At 39.4% G+C, this 19,865-nt stretch overlaps 1 protein-coding gene across 3 annotated transcripts in view; it reads right to left on the reverse strand.

The window, feature by feature from the left end:
• Nucleotides 1–12,226: 12,226 nt before the first annotated feature.
• kifap3a (kinesin-associated protein 3a) overlaps nt 12,227–19,865 on the reverse strand; it is a 212,305-nt gene continuing 204,666 nt past the window's right edge. For all 3 annotated transcript variants that reach the window (XM_072573970.1, XM_072573968.1, XM_072573969.1), the window contains one exon: nt 12,227–13,015. In XM_072573970.1, coding sequence (XP_072430071.1) covers nt 12,907–13,015 — 109 coding nt within the window. In that variant the 3' untranslated portion in view covers nt 12,227–12,906. The remainder of the gene's footprint in view (nt 13,016–19,865) is intronic.

The raw sequence follows: 19,865 nt of genomic DNA on the forward strand, positions 1-19,865 counted from the left end.
TCCAGGTAGCTGTGTGAGTCAGTGGGTTTGTAAAAAATGTTGGTATTGAGTCGGTTGTCATTGATGGAGATGAAGAGGTCCAGGAAGGGGAGGGAAGTGTCAGAGATGGTCCATGTTAATTTAAGGTTGGGGTGGAATGTGTTAGTGAAATTGATGAATTGCTCAACCTCCTCGTGGGACCATGAGGTGGCGCTGATGCAGTCATCAATGTAGTGGAGGAAAAGGTGGGGAGTGGTGCCGGTGTAACTACGGAAGATGGACTGTTCTACGTAGCCGACAAAAAGACAGGCATAGCTAGGTCCAATGGCTGGAGGAAGTGGGAGGATTCGAAAGAGAAATTGTTGAGGGTGAGGTCCAGTTCAGCCAAACCAATGAGAGTGTCAGTGGAAGGATACTAGAGGGGATGTCGGGAGGAAGAAACAGAGTTTTGGACGCCCTGGTCATGGCAGATCTGCCCTCCAACCGCAACAAGGACAGAACCCCCCCGTCCTCACCTTCCACCCCATCAACATCCGCACAAGTCGCATCATCCACCGACATTTCCACCACCTACAAACGGACCCCACCACCAGGGATATATTTCCCTCCCTATCCCTATCCGCTTTCCGCAAAGACCGGTCCCTCTGTGACAACCTGGTCAGGTCCACGCCCCCTCAACAACCCACCCTCCCCTCCTGGCACCTTCTTTTGCCACCGCAGGAATTGCGAAACCTGTGCCCACACCTCCCCCCTTCACCTTCATCCAAGGCCCCAAAGGAGCCTTCCACATCCATCAAAGTTTCACCTGTACTTTCACAAATGTCATTTATTGCATCTGTTGCTCCAGATACAGTCTCCTTTACACTGGGGAGACTGGACGCCTTCTCGTAGAGCACTTCAGGGAACATCTCTGGGACACATGCTCCAATCAACCCCAGCGCCCCGTGCCTGAACATTTCAACTCCCCTTCCCACTCTGCCGAGGACATGCAGGTCCTGGGCCTCCTGCACCGCCACTCCCTCCCTCCGACGCCTGGAGGAAAAACGCCTCATCTTTCGGGACCCTTCAACCCCAGGACATCAATGTGAACTTCATCAGTTTACTCATTTCTCCTCCCCCCACCTTACCCCAGTTCCAAACTTCCAGCTCAGCACCATCCTTATGACCTGTCAATCTTCCTTCCCACCTATCCGCTCCACCCTCCTTTCCAACCTTATCACCTTTTCTCCTTCCTCCATCCACCTATTGCTCTCTCAACTACCTTCTCCCCAGCCGCACCCCCATCCATTTATCTCTCCACCCCCGAGGCTTCCAGCCTCATTCATGATTGAAGAGCTCCTGCCCGAAACGTCGATTTTCCTGCTTCTCGGATGCTACCTGACCTGCTGTGCTTTTCCAGCACCACTCTAATCTTGACTCTAATCACCAGCATCTGCAGTCCTCACTTTCACCTGTGATTCGAAGTCTACTGCCTGGGCTGCAGTACTGACCTTGGCACAAAGAAACAGTGAATCAGTATGAATTTGTACAAATTGTACCTGTAACAGCCTTGATACAGGCGTGGGTTGAAGATTGAGGGATCCCACACAGTTCCCCAACAGATCCTTTGAAGCAACCAGTGCATAAAAAATTTAGTGCAGCCACCTAAGTAGGAATAGCCATCCATCCCTGCAGCAGATGACAGTCCTGCACAGTGTCCTGGGACATTCTCAGTCTGTGGCAGCAATATGCCTTGCTCATCTGGAGGAAGTACAGTCAAGGATGATAGACGTGAAGACTCCTGTATTTCTTCCACTTTCCGAGAGGACCGTCAGCTGTCAGTTCTAACTTCATATGGAGGCCTGTTAACAAATCTATTTTTACTCAATTTCTCTATGCCTTTGCTGAGGATGAATCTAAAAAAAAACAAGGTGGCGTGTTGGAGATGGATTATAAAGAGGTGTCTCGAGTCCTATGTTCAGCACAATTTGACCTTTATTCGGAGCTCCTTACCAATGCAGCCTGGGAGAAGTCACTGGACACAGACTCCAAGCCACGCCCCCAATAAAATATAGGATATTTATAGATTCCTTACTACAATGGTAACATTCAAAATTGACACCTCCACTGTGACCGTTATGCGTCTCCTCAGACATTTGACAGCTGCATCATACTGAGTGGGTGCTGTTTATTACCTTATGAAGCTCTAAGTGTTTATTTTCCCAAGGTCATAGTGACTAAGTAATGTTTTGCAATTGCCCTCTTACAATGCTATCTGTTTTCTTATGTCCTTTCGTGAGTGTTTCTGTTTATACCCTTCATTATTCATCATTCAATTATTGGTGTTTATACCATTTGTCATATGTCCCCTGGTCCTTGGTATTTATACTATTTGTCATTCAATCCCCTTGCTGGCAGGATAGGGGCTTCTCCCAGTTATCGACAGTCACTTATCTAAGGAATTTAACTGAAATCCTTAACATTAGTTTGTTAGTTGCACTTATAAATTCAATATATCTCCATGTAAAATACGTAATGGCAATTACTTAAAAAGTCTATGATTATGGTAGGATCAAACTTTCCCTTCTGTATTTTACTAAGTAAAAAGTTTTCTCTTCCACTAAGATTTCAATGAGGCACTTCATTATTTTCTCTGGTTGTCATGAGCATGAAGGCCATGATTCTGACTCTGAAAACTGCTGCCTCAATTCTTTTCAGCCACCTTTAGTTTCAGTCAACTAAAAACCACAGGCAGCCATTTTATGTTACCTTCAGCCATGGGCAACTCCAATAATCCCCACTTTAGGCCCCTGTCCGAAGTACCAAGCTGGCCTACATCTTATGGCACTGACCTATGCAATAACACCTCTTTTTCCAATCTTTGCCATCTAATTTTCCACTTTATTTCAATTGCTCATTGTCATGTCCAGTTAACCCTTAATGACTAGCCCTTAATGGTCTGTTTTGAAAATACCATTTTTGAAGTACATACATGTTCAATAATCACAAGCTGATTATACACGATTAAAGTTTAAGATTGGTTCATACTTAATTAGTGACAGATTATGCATGAATTTGAAAGATTCTCCAGCCCTTCTTTCATTTTTACCCATCCTGTAGATATTTCTTCAGTACTTTTCCCTCTGCTCTAATTATAATTCTTACCTCATCCTCACCAAAAATTAGTTTCTCTATGGATTGTGTGTCAGTGCCTTATCATTTAAACTATGATGTGGCGATGGACTGGGGTGGACAAAGTTAAAAATCACACAACACCAGATAATAGTCCAACAGATGTAGTGTGATTTTAACATTTAAACAATGTTTATGTGCTCTTCCAGGCCAACTAATCATTTTGTCAAGTAGGTGTACATGTCCGAGGCTCATTCTTCAGTGCATCTTCGCCATGCATTCACGCATGTTAGTTAGTTAACCACCACCATTGCACACTTATATCAGTTTCCCAAGATCACAGCACACACTCTTGACTTTCAAGTGATCTTTTCAAATGATCAAAAGTTGCTGGAGGGTGCCTGTGATCCTCCTCACCTGGTCCAGTGTCCAGGTGTGGCCAACTCAGCCAATTTAGTTCTTTCTAAGAAAAACCTCAGGGCTCACTTATCTCCAAGAGAAAACCTTTAATTATCTAATTCTACCTACACTTTTATTTCATTTAACTACACCCAAGCTGAGTCATTCCCATTTCCATTTAATGCTGTCATTTTTTTTGCTGTTACTATTCTTTTATTCTAAATTAATTACCATTATAACTGATTCAGGAACTCTGGAGAACCTTACTGTTCAGAGTACAAGAAAGATGTATGTTCTTGCAATAGTTTTAACAGAGACAAACAAACATTATTACTGTGTCGTTTCAAGCATTACCAAATTTTGACAACTTGGTCTTTCTTACAAAATAAAATACATACAATTTTCTCAAATGTAACTTGCTACATTATATTGGGCTTTCCTTCTTTAAAAATTACTCCAAGTTCACAATCGACAACCGACAAGTTTCTTTGTGAAAACCCCTGCAGTGTTGTTGGGCTAACAGGTTTCAATTAATTTCTTCCAAAACAATCTATCCCACTTTTTTCTGACACAAATTAAACCCCTTGACTTTTTCCATTGGCTCTTCTTTTAAACTAAAATTTAAAGATTTAAATTAATTTGCCCTTTAACATTCAATTGAATTTCCCAGTGCGTGTTTGAACTGGGAATTTGTATTAATTACTTTTATCAATTCCAATTTTGGAAACAATTACATCCAGGTTTAAATAGTGCTCTAATATTGGGGGTTCTAAGGTGCTGCCTTCACAAGAATTCCAGCTCCCCTGCTGTGTTCTTGAAACCTGTTCAGAAACAAAAACTAAAGTTCAATGTAACTGGAGGAAGCCCAGGGGTTAATATCCACCCAACACAGCTCTCCACACAAAAGGTGTGAGAGAAGATTTACAACTGGCAGCAGGAAGAGTTAACTCTGCTTGTCTCAGAAGGAGCAGAGCCCAAGTCACCGGGTAACTTCACGTCATACTTCCACAAATTCAGTTTAAAGGACTGTCAGAAAATATTTCAATAATCTTAAACTGGAATTTTAAATAAACATTTTTTTAAAAAACCTATATGGACAAAACATTTCTTATTCCAAATTCAAAGTTCAAATTGGATATGTTCCAAAAAGATCTATCTATATTTTGAGAACAAACTAAATTTTTTTTCCTACGTCTTTTCTACAGCAGCTTAAAAAGAAAATTTAAACTTGTCAATAAATAAGCTTTGAAAGTGTCAAATCGATGATATTTTTGGACTGCTCCTTGATTCAGTACTGATTTTACTCGAATGTAAGGTATTCTGTCCTTCCAACTGTCATGGGAGCTCTGTGAATTCAGTTCAGTTTTCACAGAGGATTTCTTTAACTTCACTGGGGGAAAGGGACTTCTTGATCTCTTCTCTTTAACTGTGCCTAAGGGTGCTACTCCTTTGTTCACCCCCTTCCAGCTCATCGGTGACATTATACACTGACTTTGTCTCACCACACAGACATGAACAGTGGGGGAAATGCTGTCAACAATATTCTCAAGGTCTTGCAAGGTAAAAGCCCCAGTTGCTGTCTGTTCACAGATTTCCATCAGGTGTGTTTCGATTTTCTATATCAGAGGAGAAGTCCATTTCACCATCAGTTTCAACATCAATATCCAATTTTTCCAGTTGCAATGTTGGGATACCTGCAGCCTTTTCTTTGTATTGAGTACAGCTTTCCTGATGGTAATTATTTTTACCTTGCATCACTTACCAATTCCCACAGTTTTGTATCTTCTTTATCTAACTTGAAGCACGCAAATGGGCACTGTAGGCTAACTTGTTACGGACAGTTTCTAATTCAGTTGTTCCTTTATAACCTCTTTTGAAAGTCTATCAAGGACATACTCATAATTACCATTGCATATTTCTATAATCATTAACATGGGGAATATCAGAAATTAAACAGATTGTTAGTAATATGACAGGTCGGTATTTGCAGCATACACAAATGACGGCTTACTATAGTCCTCAATATAGTGGGACATGGAGGACTTCAACAAGTAAGGCCATGGATTACCTGGAAGTGGACCTTTGATGTAGTAGACATAATTTGCTTTATTCAGCATTAGCCATGTTACACAAATACAAGAGGTTGTAGGTTCAGAAGGATTAGTGAGACCTTGTTCCTTTCCACCCAGCCCCCTCATCATCCAAGAAGGAAGAAATACATATGAGCATGTTGTCAAATATCTACAGTTCAATAACATAAGAAATCTGCTCTGTGCCATTTGCAGCTTGAGATCTTGTGGCTCTGAGGTAATACTTTAAAGATCACTTGTGATTACTTTTGCTTTACAGAGATGTTCATAATCAATTTGGAATGACCAATGACACTGTCAAGATTGTTTGTATCCAGGACTGTTTTCAACAGTCCCTGGTCACTGCTTTTGGTTCACAAAGTTGAGATTTTAGATGTCTTAACTTTTCCTGTGTAAATGCCTGATTAAAGCATTTGTCCCTTGAAGAGGCTCAAATGGTGGCTCAGTGGTTAGCACTGCTGCCTCACAGCACCAGGGACCCGGTTTGACTTTTGCCTCGGGCGACTGTGTGGAGTTTGCACATCCTCCCGTGTCTGCGTGGGTTTCCTCCAGCTCCTCCGACCTTGACATTCAGTGAACATATCTCTGGGACTGACTGCAGCCAGCCAGCACCCCACCCCCCAAAAAAACTGACTTGTATGTGCATAAATGAACAGAATATGCAGTTCTCTGACTGACATACCATTAATCCCTAGACCGGTTGCAGGTCTGAATTTGCAGACTGCCTGTAGCCCTTTTCTCGGCTTATAATGATAGAGAACTTCTGACCATGAACTCCAAGTGGCTAACTTACCATGTCCAATCGGACAATGCCCTTGACAGACTGTAGTGGGGCCGCCTAACTGATGAAAGTCTCCCTTTTTACTTCACTGAGGATTATTCACCATAGTCTTTGAAACATGGCCATTTGATTGAAGCACATTTGGTGCGTACACTGCAGGTGTAACATTGATGTAGCAATGTTGCCTTTGATTGATCATGTTGGCAACAATGACAAGCTACACAGATTTGTATCTGCACAACAAGGCAAGACAAAAATATTATTAGTGTCTAAATTCTGAATGAGCTGCAAAAAAAATGCAGAAAGGTAAGGCAGAGATACTGACAGCATCCAAAGAGACACAAAGTGAATGAGTGCTCAGAAAACAAGCTAAAACCCCTTAGATATACCCTGATCTGACACAAGTCTGATGCCTGCCCTTGTGTGCAAACCTGGCAGTAGATTGCAATGTAAGGTGTCAGTGAGCTTCAAAGTGCAGTATTGAAATGAATTGAATATGTGAAGATGTGCCATGATGATATAGTGAAGGTGATGCAAGTTTAGTACCAACCACTTTGGACAAAGAAATGCATGTTATCGCTGCCAAGAGGCTGGGGATTGCTGGACAAGTGGCAGGCACCCGCTCTGACTTCCATGTTAAAAATTGTCACTGTCTCATTTCTCTGCATTCTCTATGAAAATAGCAAATGGCATATAAATTAAGTCAGATTAGGTAATAATGAGATGTTAATTCATGCAAATACACCCCTTGCCCCTCACTAGCGAGATTCCCAACTTGCTATTAAACCCATGGGTGGAAAAAAAAATCAAGACTTCAATTTTCTAATGTCAAGGATCACGATCTCAACATATTTTCTCATCTGATTTTTGATTGCAAATGTGATCAAGGGGCTTGGAAGATTTTGCCCATTGTTGTTGTGAGTGATTCTCCATTCTGGGAGTCCTCCATTCTGGGAGTCCATGATGGGGTATTACACTGGTAGCAATTATGATCCATCCATAATGGCTGCTGAGTTCTGGAGTTGCTTGCCTCAGTGGCCAAGAGTTCCTTGTCCCAGCTCCTAATACCATCTGAAGCCTGCTCACAGCCGATCAACTGCCTGATTACTGGAAGGTCCAGATATAGGCTAAAAGTAGGAAGATACCACCTTCTAACTAAAAGTTAGTAAAAATATGTAAAAAGATAAATTCTAATTCTTTCTTTTATCATCCAACTACCTGTAATATAACACTTTTCATTGAATTAAGTTGCCATTTAAGTCCAGGCATGCTGGGCATAGGATTCTTTTTGCCTCCTTTCACAATGTAAGTATTCTTTCCGATCCTTAGGAGAGTTAATGTTTTTTTTCTTGAAAAACTTGAGGACTTGCAGAATCACAGAATCGTTTCAGTGCAGGAGGCCATCTGGCCCATGGTATCTGCACCCGACAGTACATTCCATACCCTAAATACTCAGTTTTCTTCTCACTTCTCATTTGTTTCTTACACAAAACACATTAAAACTGCTCTCTCTCGTTTTCGATCAGACCCCTCATGATTTCAAAAACTTTGATCAAATCTTCTCTTAACCATCTCTCCAAGGAAAACAGTCCTAATGTCTTCAATGTTTCCTCATAAGTGTAATGTTTCCTCCCGCCAACATTCTCATCAATCTTTTCTGCCTTCTCTACAATTCATTCACACCCCTCCTGTAAGTGTGGTGCCCAGAACTGTACACAATACTCTGGTTGAGGTCTAATCAGTAGTTTATACAAGTTCATTATTATCTCCCTGTTCTTGTACCCTATGACCCTATTAATAAACTCTTGAACTTTATGCTTTATTAAAAGCTCTACCTCCCTGCCCTGGCACATTGAGAGACTTTTGTATGTATGCATCGTCTCTTTGCCCTTTTACCTGTTAGACTAGATTTTATATTCCATGTCCTTTCTACCAAAATGCATCACCTCATACTTATCTGCTTTGAACTTCATCTGCCAACTATCCACCACTCCACCAACATGTCAATGGCCTTTTGAAGTTCTACACTGTCCTCACAGTTTACAATTCTTCCAAGTTTTGTATCGTCTGCACACTTTGTTCCAACTCAAAAAATATCCCCAATAACCATTACTGTCTGTTCCCTATCCCTCAGCGTATCCACATTGCTACTGTCCAAACATAGAAAGGGCTAGAGAAACTCAGCTAGTCTGGCAACATCTGTGGAGAGAAAAACATAACTTACATTGAAACCAGTGACCCTTTGTCAGAACTGAAAGCAGCGCAGAAATGGTGGCATTTATGCTGATGATGGGATTTGGGATGGGAATTGAGATGAATACTTTGAGATAATGCCAACAGAGAGAGAGAGAGAAAATACAAGCAGACAAGGGAATTGCTGATAGTCAACCTGGAAAGAAATAGGTTCTAATGGAAACTGTGGATAGATGAAGATGGGTTGACTGTGCTAAGAGCAACTCATACAGAGCAGGATCTGGAGTGTGGGGGTGCGTAAGAGATGGAGAAAGGTGTTAAACTCAATGTTGAGTCCTGAGGGCTAAAGTTCCTCGGCAGAAGATGGTGAGTTGTTCCTCCAACTTGTGTTGCTACTGTCCCTTTTATTCCTTGAGCTATCATGTTTTTTACAAGCCTCTTGTCTGGCACCATATTGAACAACTGTGAGAAGACCATGGACATCACAAACAGCCTTCCATTCATTAATCCTCTTGGCTAGCTTGGCAAAAAAACTCTAGTAAAGTTTAGACTTCAGGTGTTTTGTCAAGAAACTTTGGACAGACTGGGCTTGTATCTCCAGGAATTTAGAAGAGTGATTGGTGACTTGATTGAAAAGTTGGAAATCCTAAGGGATTTTGACAGGGTATATTTGGAGAAGATATTTCTTATTATGGAAGAATCCCAAATTACCGGTCACTGCTTAAAAATCAGAGATTGCCCATTTAAAACAGATTAGCAAAATGTTTTCTTTGAAGATTGAGTTTCTTTGGAACTCTCTTCCTGATAAGGTAGTGGAAGCACAGTCCTTGAATACAGTACCCATGGGGGATACGTTCCAAGACATACCATGGAAGCTAGAAAACACGGATGGGAGTGAACCCATTCATGTAAATGGGAAACTTACCTACCCAGCAGCCCCCAGTCCTGGAATGTTCCCTGTAATATGTTGGGGCCATGGTAAACCACGGGTAACTGAAACCACGGAAAATGATTCCGCGGATACAGGGGTCGTCCTGTATTTCTAACTCAGAGGTAGGTGATAGAAGTAGTGCTTCAGTGAGACCCTCAAGGCATCACTGGCTAAGTACGGCATTCCTACAGGTGCCTGGGAATCAATGGACCAAGACCAAGCAAAGCGGAAGAGGCAGCATCTGGGAAGGTGTTGAGCACCTCAAGACTTGCCATTGGGGAAAAAGTGGAAGCCAGGCAAAAACAGCAAAAGGAACACACTGCCCCACCCACCCCTTCCTCCACCACTTTCAGTCCCAAGTGTAATAGAGCCTGTGAAAGCTGCATCGGTCTGTACAGCCACCTATGGATTCATCTGAGTGTGGAAGAGAGTCATCCTCATCTGCGAGGATCCACCAGTGAGGATGATGGTGCCAGTGTTGCTCCATAACTCCAAGTATCTATTGTCCTCACTGATATCCAGAAGAGGAAACCAGTTAATGAATGAGACCTCTACAGGACTCTTGCACTGTTTCTCTTAGACTTATTGGCAGTTTCCTGTTCCATAACTGCCTACTTGCCCCTAACCTGCAATATGACCACTTAATTATGCTCTGCACTTGGTTCTCTACCTGATGCATACACTTCAGTGTTAGTTATTGGTTGAGCTCTGAAATCCAGAAGTTTACGCAGCTAATGACACTGGCTGCACGTGGGCCCATCTACATCACTACCATTGCACATGACAAGCATTCTGTTTGGCTGAGTCAAGAGTGTGTTGCTGGAAAAGCACAGCAGGTTAGGCAGCATCTGAGGAGCAGGAGAATCGACGTTTCGGGCCAGAGCCCTTCATCAGGAATGAAATGTCGATTCTCCTGCTCCTTGGATGCTGCCTGACCTGCTGTGCTTTTCCAGCAACACACACTCAATTCTGATCTCCAGCATCTGCATACCTCAGTGTCTCCATTCTGTTTGGCTGAGCTATCCTGGTGTATCTTAAGCACAAACCTTTAAATCACTTTACTTACTTTAGAATCAGTTATTTTTATATATTTAACCTTACCCAGGTACTATCAACTACAAGTTGGAGATTAGTATTCTTACTTAGAAGTGTTTCACTCAAATTCCCTGTACTGTGGCTAAAGTTCTTATTTCCTGCTATTAGTTTAGAAATTTGCTTTTTCCAAAATTACTGGAGACACAACTACTTAATAACTAATCAGTTCTTCACTTTGCTGTTATGTAACTCAGACTTTACTCAAAGTTCGGGTGAGCAGCTCAGGTCAATGCCCGGGATGGTGAGTGGAAGATCCCAAACCTCAGTCTCTCTGAGTCCACCAGCCTCAGAACATGCTCCACATAGGTCGGAGTCCTCTCACCCTTATTTTTCCCTTGGTATTTCTATAGTACAAAATTTAGAAACCACCCTTGAAGACCTCCTTTTAAGCATATATTATACATCACAGCAGAGACATTAGGATCATGGATATTTTATGGTCAAACAAATGTGCATTTTCTCCACATCTCATTCATTTTCTTATGGCTTCTTGCTTATGGAACTCTGCTCTTCAGCAGTTCGTTGAAAAGATCCTCCTTCTGATTTCATGCCTTTTAGACCTCATCTAGTCATGTCCACATCTCTCTGGTATTCAGAGTTCTAGCACCAATTTTGCTTTCTTCATAACCCTATTTGAGATCTGCTTTTATCAAGCACACTACTTCCTGAAAATCTTAAAAATATTTACAAATTTTGTAGGAGACTTTTTACACTCTTTACAGAAGGTTGAATGTTGGATAAGGAGGTTAAGAGGGATGTTTGTGTGTTCTGGCTTAAATCTACAGTCAAAAATGTCTGATCCAAGTCATATTGCTTGCACTTTTAAACAGCACATGTAACTGGCATGGCCTGGATCATCCTTTTCCTTCAGAACTAGTAATTGGCTGGCTATGGCTATTTACTCTACAATATATAGAAAAGTTTTAACTTGCAATGTTTTGATTATGAATTATTAAAAGAAAACAACATGCTTCAACAAGATATTATCTAATGATAATCATAAAATCAAGCCTGTTTAACATAATTCATCCCAGTCCAACAATGCTCCTTTTGCTACTTTAATAAGTGCTATGATTAGAATCTAGCAATCATGAGAGTAAATTGGATCAAAATTTATTGAAAGGTTACTGAAATGTGATAAAGAATTCAGCAAGTGCCTGTTCCACAAAGAACAACATCAGCATCTCCTCCAAAGGAGCATTCTGTGAAGACTGTAGGAATACAACAACTTCTTGCAAATTCCATTGCACGGAAAAAAGCTTTGGGAGAGAAAGGATAAGATTGTTTTACATCATATGGAAATGAGGGGGAAAAGATCAACTGAACATTCAAGCCTATCCCCAGATTTTAATGGTGCAACTCAGCGTAAGTTCGGGTTATCAGAAGCCATGCAAGTGACAATAAAACAAACATCTTACACAGCCTGCCATGAAGGATCGCCCACTGGGAGACATTCCATCCAGTTAGGTGAAAAGCGACTCAGTTTTTAAAGACTCTGTTCATAATTATTCATGTATTGACTTTTGTATGGTGAGCATTAATGCTGCTTTTGTTTTCATCTAATTTATATATTTTCCAGCAAATCTCCACTGAGAAAGCAGCTCTGTAATTGAACAGTTAACACAAATAAACATTTCTGTTGTGCATATTTTGAGTTCTCATTTATTAATTCACTATGTTCATTTAATGTAAAACAAATACAACACATATGATAGAGTGGAAGCTGTGCCAAATCTATTTAAAATTCACATTTGTTCATAGGTCACAATAATGTCTATATAAATAGAAACAAGCTTCAAGTTCATGGAACAAAAGAAATGCATCAACCAGTGACAAATATAATTCATGTTGTTTCAAGCTAACTATGAGGCTGTGCAATTACATAACCATTTGAGTAACAAAATAAATGGCTTGGACTACTGTATTCAGTATAGTAATTAGCTTTAAAGATAAAAATTAAATCTAAAATATATTAGGATAAGAAGCATTTTATCAGATGAACTCAAGACCCTATAACTTAAGCAGCCAACATATTAGCTTTTAGTATCCACTTATTTGAGACTACTCTTTGTAAATCACACCCTCTACTCCAAAATTATTCAACTGTCCAAAAGAATAGACAGAAGCTATATTATGTAATAGAACATTCAATTAATATTTTCCATTACATCAGGGCATTGGTCATTACATAAATACATAGAAACCCTAAAACTGTATAGATCACCAGTTAGCTATGACAACATGCAACACTGACAACGATTCACAAAACATTACAGATTCAATTATATACAAAAGATTTCAGAATCAATAAATATTTCTTGTTGGGCTTATCTGCTTCCGAATGAATAGAGGTAAGGATCATCTGGACGATAACCATAGGCAGTGACTGGGCGCCCAGGAAAGTTAACTGCCTGGCCGAATCCTTCAATTGCCATACTGAAAGCAGGGAAGTTGAAAACAAAAATAAGTAAAAAGACAAGGTGTCAGATTTTAGGTTCAGCATTAGATTATTCAGGTACTTTACAAATAATTAACAAAGTATTCATTTTTAAAAATTTAATTCAATAATTCAGATTTGACAAAGCATGTGAAACAGATTTATCTTTTCACCCCTTTTTACCATATCACTTCAGACATATGGAATTTCTTTCAAAGCAAGTGACTGTGTGGACAGAATGCAACAGTTTCTCTACAGGAAGATTGTACAAAACAATGGCAATTAATTTATTTTTAATGAATTAATGTAATTTTATATAGTTCTATTAGGAAGTCCCTCAGCCTCTGATGCTCTCGTGAAAACAATTGAACCATGATTTCTAGTTGGTCACCCTCTGCTTTCAGAATATCCTGTGCCCACTCAGACATCTTTCTCCCTGACACCAGTGAAGCAACACAACATCCTGGAATCTTGCTGGCCACCACAGAAATGTCTGTGCCCCGATTATAAAGTCCCCTACTTCTATGGTTTGCATACAGTCCGATTCTCCCTGCTGTGCAACAGAGCCAATCATGGTACCACTGATCTAACTGCTGCTGCTGTTGCTTTCCCTTGACGGTACAACTTGAGCAAACAATGAACATGACAGTCAGATTGCTGTGGGCATTACTCCAAAAACGAGAGATGCTCATCTGATCGTCTGCTTTCTGATTTTTTTAAAAATTACAATCATGTTAGGTTTAATTCTAGTATTCCAAGCCTTTATTTAAGAACTTATGCTTCACTTGTATATCTCAGAATTAAAAGCAATGTAAATATAATTATCGTATACAGCGAATTCAATCTTTGACATATAAACAAAATCTTGTAGAAATCCAAATGGCAACATTAGATTCTCCACCTCCTGATGAGGACATTACTCTTCTAAAAATTATTGCACCAGCAGTAAAAGTCAGGTGAGATATTCAATTCAAAGTAATTAAATGGAAAACAATGATTTGGTTGGATACAGTTGATTTTACAAGGAAAATAGGTCTCAAGTAAGTGATATAAATCAGCCAGTAGAGGATTTATGCATGGTACAACAGCATAAATGGTTGAGAACAGAAATGTCAAATATTTTAAATTTAGGGGCCAGATACACACCAAATCATATGTGAGTGCGTCATAGATTATGTAAAAATGCAAGGCACATGTTTACATAATGACATTCTTATATGTAAAAATGGAAAATGCTCAAATAAAAATAAACCTCTTGTCAAAAATAAAATGTCATTGCTGGAAACCTGAAATATAAATAAAGTTCTGGAGAAACACAGGTGTGACACGATCTACGAAGAGAGATACAAAGCTAACTTGTTAAATTCTCTTGTGTCAAACCAAAGTAAATCCACTCTTGGTCATCAGAAAAAAAGGGTTAAAATCCCTGAAAATCTGATTAAGAGAGTCATGAAAAGATTGATGACTTTCACTAGATTTTACCAGCTTATCTTGCTTTCAATAAGAAGGTGCTATCAATTGTTTGAGCAGCATTAGATACAACTGAAACGCTTTTTCTTGTAGATTCTGGAGCTTCTAGGTATTTCAAATTACTAATCATTTGATACCACTACATCCTGAACTCAAGTTCTGCTGAAGACTAGGCAAATGGCCAATATTTTACAATTAAGTTTGATTATATCTTTATTAGAAGGTATCTAAGGAATATAAAACAAAGTGAGTAAAGTTAAGTTACATGAGTGTTTAGTTTATCCACCACTTCCTTATCCCCACTTGCAATGGGTCTACATTTGTCCTAGTTAATGTTTTCCTTTTCACGTTCCCAAATAAGCTTTTATTGGTTGCCTTTAGTTCCTCACTAGTTTGCATTCATATTATCATTTCCCCTTAATCGGATTTGTGGTCCTTTTGTCTTAATCTTCATGTCTACCAACTTTTCTGCCCTTTTATAAACCAATTCCTTTGATCTAATGCAATCTTTAACTTATTTTATCTACCTTTCCCTTTGAGTTTGTGCTTTAAAAGAAAGCATTTTTGTTGTATATCATGTAGCATTTCAGTAAATACTGGCCATTGCTTGCCTACCATCTAGTCTTTTAGATTGTTTTCCGAATCCAAAGTAGCCAATCTACCCCTCATAACTTCATAATTTCCTTTTCTCAGATTTAAGAGCCTAGTTTCAAAATGAACTACATCACATGAAACTTTATGTGAAATTACATCATGTTATGACCAGTATAACCCAAAGATTCCTTTACAGGAAGGTTATTAAATAGCCCTTTCTCATTGTACAATACTGAATCCAGAAGAGTCTGATTTAGTCAGTTCTCAGTATATACTCCACAGCATTAGTGCCAATTTTGTTCACTCAATCTCCACGTAAATTGATATCACCCATTATTACTGTTTTACCCACATTAAATGCATCTCTAATTTTCTGATTTATACCACGCACAACATTATTAATGCAGTCTTTTTGTGTATCAACAATCCCTTCCAATGTTTGCTGCCCCTTACTGTTTCTTAATTACATTGTAATTTAATATCTTGAAATTGAAACACAGCCGTCGATCCAAGATCCCTTCTTAACTTCCTTATGAAGAGTGCTCACTACCTCCTTTTCCTATTTGCCTCTTCATGGAATACAAAATATATTTAGATGTTCAATTCACAATCTTAATCTCATATTTACCTTAAATTGCGTAGTCAAATCTGTGACATCTTTTGCAAATTATACGTGTATCCAGATATAGGGGTGCCTTTAATTCTGCTTTTTAATTAGTATTCTTGATTCTGATTCTATTTGCTAATTACCTATTCTTCATATGTCTAACTTTTACTTCTCACTTTTCGATATCATTTTACCAGTTGTGCTTCCCTCTGATCTGATCATCCCTACCAAGCAAGTTTAAACGCTATCACACTAGTTTAAAGCTACCACAACACTAGCGAACCTCCTTGCAGGGATGTTAATCCCAGTCTTGCCAATATGCAGCCCACCTATCATTCATAGGACCCACCTGGTCCAGAATCAGCACCAATGCCTCTAAATGTCCCAATAGCTCTTCTTCAAACATTTTGCAGCCACATGTTCAAATGCCCAATTCTATGTACAAGTAGGTGGGACTGAAAATACTGTAGTCCCAAAATTTACTGTTTTCTGTATCTTTCCTAACTCCTTTGGAGATGCCGGTGTTGGACTAGGGTGTACAAAGTTAAAAATCACACAACACCAGGCTATAGTCCAACAAGTTTAATTGGAAGCACTAGCTTTCGGAGCGCTGCTCCAAAAGCTATTGCTTCCAATTAAACTTTTAGATTAGATTAGATTAGATTAGATTAGATTACTTACAGTGTGGAAACAGGCCCTTCGGCCCAATACGTCCACACCGCCCCGCCGAAGCGTAACCCACCCATACCCCTACATCTACATTTACCCCTTACCTAACACTATGGGCAATTTAGCATGGCCAATTCACCTGGCCTGCACATCTTTGGACTGTGGGAGGAAACCGGAGCACCCGGAGGAAACCCACGCAGACACGGGGAGAACGTGCAAACTCCACACAGGCGGGAATTGAACCCGGGTCTCAGGCGCTGTGAGGCAGCAGTGCTAACCACTGTGCCACCGTGCCGCCCACTTGTTGGACTATAACTTGGAGTTGTGCGATCTTCAACTTCCTAACTCCTTGGCTGCTTTCAGGACCTCATCCCCCTCCTCCTATGTCATTGGCACAGACGTTGTTCACCCTTATTCAGAATTTGTGTCCTGCAGCCACTATGACTATTTCTATACTATTAACTTTGATTTATATCTCTACTCTTTTAGTTTTGAATTTCAACTAGGCAACTAATTATTATTTGAAAGCCAAATGTAGCCAATTACTTCATTTCATAATTTAAGCAACTGTGTGTTACAGCAACATAACAAGAAGCCAATAGAGCAAAATAGTCTTCAGAAAGACTAGTTATTCGAGATACTGTCTTCAAAAACTAGTCACATACTCTGCAACTTTCTTGCCCTGGATGGCTATACGAGGAGTGAAGAACTGATGGCGTCACTCAAGTAATTTTTAAAGTACATAAACCTCTCCACTGTGCCAAAGGTGAGGGGGCCATGGTGGCATTGGTGATGTTAGAGAGAAATTGTTTCCAAAAGGTTAAGGGCAAAACAGGTGAAGGAACACTGTGTCTCACTGGCTGCAAAGATGGAAGAAAGCTGCAGCAGCAAGATGATTTCAGTCATTATGGATTGAAATCCGACCACACCCATCAAGATGTGTGGAGAGTGATGGCGATCCATGGTCATACTGTTAAACAAAGAATGTGCAGGCTTCTACAAGGGTCAATATGCCAAGTCCTAAGATGATGGAAGATTGATGATTGGGACAGGGCTGCGAACCTGAGTGAGCCTGGTCAAAATCTGGACACAGATAACAGATGTGTAATGGTTGTTGGACACCTGCATTTGTGTTTTTGAAAAGTAGCATTTGTAACTATATAGTTCTCTCGAGGATATCCTTTGTTCATCAGAAACCAAAACAATTTGACACTGAAGTAATAGTGGTACACCTTCCTCAGTAGAGATATGGGGAAGGGACAGGAAATGTTGCCCTAAATATAAGCTGGCTTGCTTTCCCCTTGCTGGGCCACCACAACCAAAGGTGCCTTTGTGGTTAAGAAAAAATAACTTAAATTTTTGCAATTTGGAATGTTACAACATTCAAAAAATCTCAAGGCTGATTGTTCTAAAAGAGGAACTGTAATTGAGAGCTTACAAGACCACAAGTTGACATCACTGCCTTCCTGGGATGGGGTAGCTATAGGGACAAGGAAGGGTACACCTTTCATTGGAAAGGCTGGAAACAACCCTCATGTCCACAGTGTTAGTTTTGCCATACTGAACAGGATTTTCAAATGCACTGCCAGAACTCCCCAATTCTATAACTCAAATAATTAATAACCAGTACTTCGACTTCAACAAAAATGTGGGCAGCAGGGATAACTCTCTTGTTATCACAAACAGTATCATTTCCTTTCTTTAAGTTGGTCACAGTTAAGTTAGACATTCCATGGCATATTCTCCCCTCAGATTAATTTTTATTCTGTACTGAAAACAAATTCTGGAAATCACGGCGGGTTAGACAGCATCCATGAAGACAAAGAAAGCTTACGTTGCGAGTCTAGAAAACTCTGATAAAGTTATCTTCCCTCTTCCCCTTATGTAACTCACCTTGACAAAGAATCATTTTTGTTAAATAAATGAAACTAATTACATGACAAATATCATTAATGTTTGTTAGAAAAAATGACATTCATAACTAGTTGATAACAATAACATTAAACGTGAAAAGATATAAAAATAAAAAGCAATAAAATATTTTAAAAACAGTCAAGAACTTTCATTCAACTTGTCTTTGAGTTTAAATTCCTTTGCTATCTGATGCTGCCTTAAAAGGGTTCTCACAGCTCCTCCAGCATTAGATGACTTTGCTTTCCATGCATTGCAACCAAGATTTCAGGGAGTGATCAGCATCAGACTACTGGCCATTAAAAAGTACAAGCAGTTAAGTGGGTACTTTTGCAATGTGGTTAGTCTTCGTTGGAAGTTCTGGGTAAATCACAGTTGAACAAACCATTTAGCCAAGGAAAATTTTGTGGATGCCAAATAGCTTGGTTCTATAATAAATACTATTACTGGACACCAGAGATCCTCTGTAGCTGGCACCATAATGAAACTTCTGTTAGGAAAAGTGTTTTTATGCCACAAAGATCACTAGATCTTGGTGTAAAACATTGCTCAAAGTCAACAGCTAATTGCAACATCTGCACTAATGCTTCTTAAGCCAATAGGCTTTAAAAATAGAATATAAAACCTATTTGTCTTGAATTTACTTTAAAATTTCCAGCAATTGAAATCCCTTTAGGTTTATTCCTTTGAGAAATGAGAAGTTGAGAGGTCCCAAAGTCACCACAGGGGCAGCAACAGACATGAGAAAGTATAAGAGATTGGAAACAGACAAATATAGTGTTTATATCCAACACAGATAAAGCCAACTTTAGAACCAAGAGTTATCGTTTTGTTCATCAAGTGTGGCTTATCTCAAAGCTCAATGTTGAGATCACTACTGTTTCTAATTTACAAAACTGAGTCAGACAACTTGTTTAAATCATAACAATAGCAGATCAAAGATATACATGCTCCACAAACGTTGTTGAAATACCCAGCAAATCTGAAGTGGCAAATTAAAGTCAAAAGGGTACAGGACTGCACAGCCAAACTTGAATACAAGTCATGGAGGTAATGATCATATTTTATATTGTTCTGGCCAAGTTTGCGTTTTTCACCCAGTTCTGGTCACTGTGAAATGGGAAACATTAAAGTGTTGGAGAAATTGCAAAAAGGAGCTAGGTAGACCAGACATATTATTGTAGTTCACTCAGTATCCACTTGATGGTGCTTCCTGAATAAGAGTTGTGAAAGTAATTCATAGTATGCAGTATGCAAAATGAAAATAAGTAAGTAGTCCAAATACTACATATTGCTGGACATCTGCAAAGTTCTAAAACAACATATGTGAAATGAACCAAACACTTTTTTTTGGATTTTAACCAATGTCAGTGAATGGAAAACTAAATATTATTAGCTTATGCCATTTATTATGAGTGAACAATAATATTAAAGACAAATTATATGAAGTAAAATTGACCTCTTCCAATTACATAGAAAGGAAAGATATGGGTTAATTCACTAATTCTAAGAAATTATACTTGTAAAACTTATTTCTTCTCTCTATCCGATCAAACCAAACAATAAAATCAGATATCTAAACTGAGACTTTGCACCTG

This window comes from Chiloscyllium punctatum, chromosome 7 (assembly GCF_047496795.1).
Source record: "Chiloscyllium punctatum isolate Juve2018m chromosome 7, sChiPun1.3, whole genome shotgun sequence".
Classification (NCBI taxonomy): Eukaryota; Metazoa; Chordata; class Chondrichthyes; order Orectolobiformes; family Hemiscylliidae; genus Chiloscyllium; species Chiloscyllium punctatum.